This window comes from Quercus lobata, chromosome 1 (assembly GCF_001633185.2).
Source record: "Quercus lobata isolate SW786 chromosome 1, ValleyOak3.0 Primary Assembly, whole genome shotgun sequence".
In the NCBI taxonomy this organism is placed as follows: domain Eukaryota; kingdom Viridiplantae; phylum Streptophyta; class Magnoliopsida; order Fagales; family Fagaceae; genus Quercus; species Quercus lobata.
This window is the reverse complement of record NC_044904.1, coordinates 16,474,760-16,482,796: the sequence shown is the minus strand read 5'-3', so window position 1 is coordinate 16,482,796 and position 8,037 is coordinate 16,474,760. Positions and strand designations below refer to the sequence as shown.

Genomic DNA, 8,037 nt, shown 5'->3' with positions numbered 1-8,037 from the left:
CTGTGTTCTTATTCTCTTTTATAAAAATTTGAATCTTGCGAGTTTTTTAGGCAGTAGCTACTATGGATCTTTTGGACTCGGTTATTATTATAAAGGACTCGAAATGCTTTCAATATTAATAATGCCTAGAACAAACCCCTTCTCACACCCAAATTTATATAATGTTTATGCGTCAATTCATGATTAGTATATAAGTTGACACAAGATGCTCAAGTATTTATGCCTAGCTACTTGAGCATGTTGTGTGGAATATTAATCACGTTAAATTTAATTTAGGTTGTGAAAAACCACATCCCCTTAAACATGTGTTGAATCTTTGATCACCTTAGAAATTCATTTAGGAAAACTGCTATGTGACCAATCAACATAAAACCCACTAACTACAGCAACATCAATGGAAAATATGGAAGCTGGGCTTAGGCTTTGTCATTCCAAACCGTAGTCCAACAAAAATCACAAATTTAGAACATAAGCGGACAAAACTATTTGGAAATATAGTATGCAACCTAAAGAACAAATCCTGCTTACATTAGAACCATGCATCCATAAACTGAATGCCAAAGCAAGTAGATTGCATGATGTCCAAATCTTAAAAGGTTGTGCATGAGCAGTGCCTTTAGAATTTTGGACCCTCAAATCTAAATCGCCAATCAGATCAAATTCCAAAACCTTTTGGATACGCAAAGACATTCTTTGAGAGCTGACTGTGTGTAGAAATAGCCAAATAGGGCTCTCAACTGCAAACTCCTTGGCATCCTTAACCGCTTGATGTATCTTCTTTTCTATGGCCTTAAACTCTACTTCACTGGCTAGAATGATCTAGATCATGTAAGTCTTCAACGCTGAGATGGGATCTATACTCTCTAGCAACATAGTGTGCCTTCTCAGCTCCCAAAAGAGAACCACAAATTGAGGTGAACATTTATCACCATCAAGGTTTTAATTTTAATTTTTTTTTTTTTTTTTTTTTTTTATTTTATATCAAAAAAGGATACTAAAAACATCATACAAGAAAGAGAAGAAATTAAAGTCATCCTTAGGTACACATCCAATTCTATTGATCTATAACAGATACTCAAACTTTAAAGCATTTACAATGCAAGATTAATTCAAAATATCGGTAAGGATCTGCAAATCATGATGTCAAGATTCTACGCATGTATAGTGAAGCATATTATGAGTAAAAGACCCATTCTTGGGCACAGGCTCATTGAATTCTATGTTTATACTTGTGGATGTATTTTCTATAAATTTATCTCTGATAAATGAAAAATGAAACAGCAAAATGTCTACAATGGCATATATTCAAGTAAAGAATAAAAGGCAAAAGCCAGAGGCCTACATTCCCATCATCTCATAAAAAAGGTTTTCTAAAAAATAGGACTAATACAATCAGCTCATGTCCCAACAATTCAACAACTCGATCCTCTTTAGTTTCAACAAGAAAAATTTTGCACTTGACAAAGCAAAGCTACCTTTCCAGTTGACATGCTTCTTCAAATCAAAGTAAACAGCTGCCAAGCTGATCCAGATAGAGAACTAGCTGCTTATCAACCATTTAAGATGCTATTCAATATAATCCTTAAGCCATAATCCAACAAAAGTGAATTTGTTATTGCCAATTACACAAGCATTCCATTGGTTGACCTCACCCTCCACCTTTACTTGCATGGGGAGGGGGTGCCATTTGACTTAGAGCTCATTGGCAATCATCCAACTCAATTAATTCAACATCAAAATATAGAAGAATTTCAATACAAATGGCATATACAACTGAGGATGGGGCAGCATCATTTGAATTTGGTTCAACTACATGAAACACTCAGAAAAACAGAAGTCAAACAATGTGAAAAAAAGGTCAAAACTGGAACCAGCTATTTAATTGTACAATTCATAGAGAGAAATCCTTTCTACAAAAATATAAATGGAAGTAAATATGGCACTTACCCATAAAAGAAAGAAATTAATAATTGCAAGAGGCAAATAAAAGTCAAATGCTCCCCAAGGTCACAAAGCTCACCAGGATCAGCCAATAAGTGTCCTCTAAACCTATGTCTCAAATTCTGCCAATGTCTGCTGTTCTCTCCTATCCCTTCCAATTGCCTCTGCCACCTCCCTACCCTTCAAAATATTTCATACCATCAACAGGAACTCTTGACATCCTAAATGCAGGCCTGTAGCCACCAGAACCTTTCACCAATGAACTCTTACCCACCAAGCAAAATGTGCTCTTCTGACATCAAACAACCATGGTCTCAGCAACACCCAGTGCCCAAAGTGCGAGCTCACATATCACAGCAGAGGCAAGAACCCATTGCTCATGTATGTCATGTTATGTACTGATCACACAATCTTCCATCTTCAAAAACTAGATATACCAGGTTAACACAGCCTCTTCGCCTCTTCATCAATGTAGAGGAGAAGGAAACCAAACATATTTCCCGTGACACATCTGGGTGCACACATCATAAACAGCCCTGCCAAGTACCATGTCTACATAGAGCTCCAAACCTTCCTCTTTTGTGATCATTTGAACACCCAATTAGCAAAAGCAGAAAACTGGAACTTTGTTTCTCACCAGAAAATATTTAAAAGGTAATTTCCCAATAATCCCCCAATAAAAGAGAATGACTAATATGTTAAGTCTATTTACTTATTAAAGCTAATCTGAAATATCATAAAAGTTTCTTACATATCAGGTTAAGACATATAAATCAGGATCATAGAAAACAAAAACAAAAAAGAAACTTCAATGTCATGACCTGTGTCCTTTTGGATCCAATGTATGAAACAGTCTCCACCTAATTAAACAAATTGTTCCAAATAGGAAATTGAGCAAATCTGTTTGCTTTCTCAGATACCCAATACTAATTAAATTCTGCAGAAACCTACAATAGTACTCCTACTTAAATTGCTTTCCTTCAATAAGATCTCTAGTTAAAGAGAATTTTGCCAGACATTCTAGGAAAAAGAGAGACTGATAAGGAAACTTCCTCTTTAAATGCTAACCAAAAAAAAAAAAAAATCATTCCAATAAGTTACAAACCAAAGAGCACGACGAACAACCGAGCGACTATTATTTACCCTCTGTGGCAATCCTTTTGCGTATCTCATGAGCTGTATTGAAAATGCCAAGAGTAGGTTTGTTGCAAACAAAGCATTTCTTGTTCTTTGTGTGATGCTGAAAAAGAGAAGAGCCTCCAGTTAGAATACACTTTCAAATAAAGGAGAGATGGGCAACAATGAAATCAGACTGACATGTTTTGTAGGAAACCTTTGGCCATGCTTAAGCACAGAACAAAAACAAATAAAAATGACAACATGATATATATATTTTTAACAAAGTTGTTTTGACAATGCAATTTGCTAAAAGCTCGTGTCATCAGCTGCATAATCAATCTTGCTAGAAACTTCATAATAAGAGATTTTATGACAACAATCAAAAGGAAATCCTAGATCTGATGACCACATTGATTTGTTGGACCCAACATACACCTTGACTGAATGCCCAAAATTGCAGACTCAACAGTTGGCTTAAATTTAACAAGCAATTGGCTCAAAATTGAAACCACAAAGAAAAAAAAAGCATAACTCAGTTCTCTAATAAATAGGACTTCAAACTACTTATACAGAAAAAACATGTTTTGAAAGACTTCACTAAGAAATAAGTTTATAAACCCTAATCATCAAGTTATTTACACCCATATAACAACCTTATGTGTTTGATCCATGCACAAACCCTAAGCCCATTATAAGAACCCACTACCATACCTAGGCAAAATATGTCTTGACAGAAATGCAACCTTGAACTTTGAGAATAATTATGACACCTGAATTTTTTCTCAAACTTAAACCAGCTCTAAGTTTTCCATGTTAGTGCATTGGAAACCCATCTGTCAGCATCTTGCTGAAAAATTCACTCATAGCATTTGATTGTATCATTAATTTGCATGGCAGAGCTCCTCATCTAAAAATTTAACTAGTTTACATATGTACATAAGTGTGTAAGTATGTGCTACTAGTATTGGGGAGGGGACAACACTGGTAATAAATCTTTCTAACAAGCCTACACTTTGTCATGTTTCATAAACTACAAGTCTGCAATTTAATCCATTGCCAGGTTCACTCTTAAAATTTAAACAGGCATCATAAATTCACAAACAGTAGACTGATTATGCTCCATAATTTAAGTTGGTATAGAAGGAATACCTTTAATGCGCAATGCTCACAGAAATAGTGCTTGCACTTGGTTACAACAGCATCAACAAAAGGCTGCCTGCAAATGAAACATGCAAAGGGCAACGAATCATCATCATCATCTTCCTCACCAGGGTCTACACCACCATCATCCTCATCATCTAATCCCAAAGCTAGATTTCTCTTCCTTACTTTCTCTGCTTCATCCCACTCCTTCTCCATTTGCCATCCAGACTTGTAATCCCCTCGATCATGCATAAACTTACAAGAATCTCCATACCCACAATAACCAGTCTCTTTGTAATCCTTACATATGTCCGGTTGATAATCAAATCTCGCTGAAACTCTTATGTGAGCAGAAGCCCTCAAAGGCCCATGTGCTCCGCCAGCTTTCTCACTAGCAACCGTTTGCTCTCTTCGGAAACCAGCCTTGTAATCGGTATATCCATTAATTCCTCTATACAACTTTTCATCCCCAGAGCTTTTTCCTTTCCCCTTCAAAGCCTCCTCTGCTTGCTTAAGAGATCTCTCACGCAATGCACGAGCATCTCTTGAGAAATCGGTCTCAGTTTCTAGAGTTGCTGTCGCTCTGCTATCATGTTCAACTTGAATTTCCCTTGAAGACTCAAACTGAAAAATTGGCTTCTCAGGTTCTTCCTTTGCTTCAGTAGACGTTTTGTTCTTAGAGGATCCAGTCGAAAAATACAGCTTATTGTCAGGCTTTATGGTTTTCTTTTGACTGTGTAAGAATGAGCCTTCTGTTTTTGAATCATCCTCATCTTCTTCATCAACTGTTCTTTTTCTGATGTTTTTATTCCTTGAAGGCTTTCTGAAAAAGTTGCAAACTGAAAAGACAAAGATTATAAATATTTTGGGATGAAAATAGCAAATAACCACAAAAACAAAAGATAAGAATGGTATCCAAATGGTGAATATACAAAGAAAGAGAAGGGATTACAACAGAAGAATTATACCTTGTTCAGGCTGTTGATTTTCACCCGAATCTGCCATTAAGGACTCCTGAAAATCATTAACATATAGTGTCAGTCCCATACTAATGCTTCAGAAAATATTACAGAATATTAAGCCAAATTAATAGAAACTACGGCAAATTTGGAATCTACACAAAAGACCATAATCAACCTGACAAAAATATACAATGATACATATAGATACATATAGATACTACAATGATACATACACACACACACAGATACTTCAGCGACACTAAAGAGTGTACTAACAAACAATTCAACTATATTTGGTGGGATTGTAACTCCGTTTCTTAGAAATAAGTTCGTCTTAGTATTGGCGAGGCATGAGACCCTAAACAGACAAAAAGTAAAGTAGTTTCTACCTCTTTGAAGAATTTCATCAAACAGCCTACTTCTAACCACCAGGGCCGGCCCTTCCCTTAGGCGAGTTAGGCAATTGCCTAAGGCCCCCAAAATTTTAGAAAAGAACCAACCGGGTAGTACAAAATTTAGTTTCAAATGAATTACAAAAAAAATCTGGCACATCCTTTTAACCAAAAAAAAAAAAAAAAATTGGTAAATCCTATTAAACATTGGTTCTAAACAAAATCATTGACCAAAAAACAACCAGATAAACTACAAATCCGATCTAAGATATTAACCACAAAACAATCACAAATCAAAACCCTAAAAATTTTACCTTTCTCTCTGGTCTCTGATTCTCTGCTCTCCGCCTCTCTCAAGTCTCAACTGCTCACCTCACCGTGTCCCGTATCAGGTTCTGATTAGGTTCAGGAATCAGGTATAAAATTATAATAAATATTTGGGCTTTTATTTGTTAAGAACTTAAGATTACTTTGTTTATTTGGGCCCTCCTTGGCTGCTTTGTAGCTTTGTTTATCATTATGGCTGCCTGGACCCTCCCTGGACTGGGCGTTAAGTTTGGGCCTTCAAGTTTTTTTTTTTTTTTTTTTTTTTTAAAGCCTGCATTTTTTTTTTTTTTTTTGGGTTATAGATAGGAATTTGGTTTTTTTTTTTTTTTTTTTTTTTTTGGTAGGTCTTATTAATAAGTCTTGTGTCAGTGTTATGGCTGTGCTTAAATTTTTGTTATGCTTGTGCTTAAATTTTTTTTTTTTTAATTTATGCAGGTTGAGATTGCTAAAAACTTGTTATTGTTCAGTGAAACTATAACAATACTTTTTATATAAATCAGGTTCTATTTCTCATTTGCTCTACACTTGAAAGTTATTTTTTATTTTAGTCTTTATAAATATATTGTTTGATTAGAAATATCTACTAGAAAATATGCATCTGGATATGAAAAACTTAAAAAAAGAAAAAAAATAAGAAAAATTAATTGAGTCTAAAAAATGATCAATGGATAAATTTGTTATTAATAATAAACAAAATATAACACAAATTTATATGAAAATATCACAAATGAGCAAGAAATTCACCAAAATAATTTAGAAGAAAATGATGTTCAATTTTGCAATACAACAAATCTTGATAATGAATTTCAAAATAATTTAGAAGAAAATGAAAATAATGATGAAAAATATAATATAAACATTAATTTAATTAATATATAAGTATAAAAAAATGCCCCATTTTTAGTTCTCATCTTAAGCCCCAAAATGTCTAGGGCCGCCCCTGTTTCCCTCTCATCCTCTCTCTGCCTCAACCCACGTCACACCATGCCCATAGCTAACCACTAAGCTCTCCTTCTAAACCTCCATGGCCGGAGCTTTTCAAGCTCATCACCTCCAACCACGCACCACTACCGAAACCCAGCCAAAATCAAATCACGACCACGACCACGACCAAAACCCAGCCAAAATCAAATCGCAACAAAAACCCAGAAGCCCTTCAAATCACAAATCAAATCACACCCACCGAAATCAAAGCACAAAACCCACAAAACAACCAAAATCACAAAATGAAAACACTGAAAGTGAACCCACCGTTAAAAAAACATATATTGGTTTTGTTATTATATTTTAGAAGAAGAATTATCTTGTTGAACTAATTTTATATCTAAATTAATCAAACACATACCACAAGCAAGAATGATAGACTGAAAGCAAAGCAAAAAAAATTATTTCCCAAAAGTGTTTTCAGAAAATAGAAAGAGTAAGCAAAATATAAAAATTATTTGCTTCATAATCTCAAATAAATAAATAACCAAAAATCACACACTATAATCCGGTGAAACCTCGTGAGCCACAATTTCACCTAAGAGGATCGTCTGAGTTGAGAGGAAGAGATTTTCATAGTCTTTGGCTCAGCAGTACAATCTTCGATTTCATTCTTGACGTGGCTTTCGCTCGCTCCTCTCTTGTAAACCTAGGTGATGTATAAAGAGAAATAAAATGAAGAAGAACAAAACATCGCGTAAAAAAGAAGAAAAGAAAAATGGTGAGAGAAGAAAGACGGACTGAGATCAGGTACACTGTCGTAGATATTTTTTTACTCTTTTTTTTTAACTTTTTAACTCTCCTTTAATATATTTTATTTAATGGTTGAAATTGAAAGTTTTTTTTTTCTAATTTTTAATCTCAACCATTAATTACAATTGCATCAGGGTATTGCACCTAAATCTAAAAAAGACAAAGAGATATACACATACAAATACACATACACATACACATATATAAGCACACATACACATACACATACACATACACATGCACATACATAAGCACACATACACATACACATACACGTACATAAGCACGCATAAACACATACACATACACATACACATAAACATACATAAATATAAGCACGCATAAACACATACACATACACATACATAAGCACACATACACATACACATACACATACAAATACATATAAACATACA

The 8,037-nt window shown here is 34.5% G+C and overlaps 1 protein-coding gene across 1 annotated transcript; it reads right to left on the bottom strand.

Moving 5' to 3' along the window:
* Positions 1-1,310: 1,310 nt before the first annotated feature.
* Positions 1,311-5,964, bottom strand: LOC115981168 (zinc finger CCCH domain-containing protein 1-like). Its single transcript, XM_031103342.1, has 4 exons — positions 5,872-5,964; positions 5,172-5,217; positions 4,210-5,042; positions 1,311-3,181 (listed from the first exon to the last, which is right to left on the bottom strand). Exons 2-4 carry the CDS (start codon positions 5,206-5,208, stop codon positions 3,077-3,079), a joined length of 975 nt encoding a protein of 324 aa, XP_030959202.1. The 5' UTR covers positions 5,209-5,217; positions 5,872-5,964; the 3' UTR covers positions 1,311-3,076.
* Positions 5,965-8,037: the final 2,073 nt, after the last annotated feature.

Bases quoted from the DNA above. Each gene is read 5' to 3' on its own strand.
- LOC115981168 (XM_031103342.1), bottom strand. From the start codon at position 5,208: ATGGCAGATTCGGGTGAAAATCAACAGCCTGAACAAG. The intron at 5,043-5,171 runs GTATAATTCTTC...TTGTCTTTTCAG, and splicing joins AAATCAACAGCCTGAACAAG to TTTGCAACTTTTTCAGAAAG. The intron at 3,182-4,209 runs GTATTCCTTCTA...TCTCTTTTTCAG, and splicing joins GTGAGCATTGCGCATTAAAG to CATCACACAAAGAACAAGAA.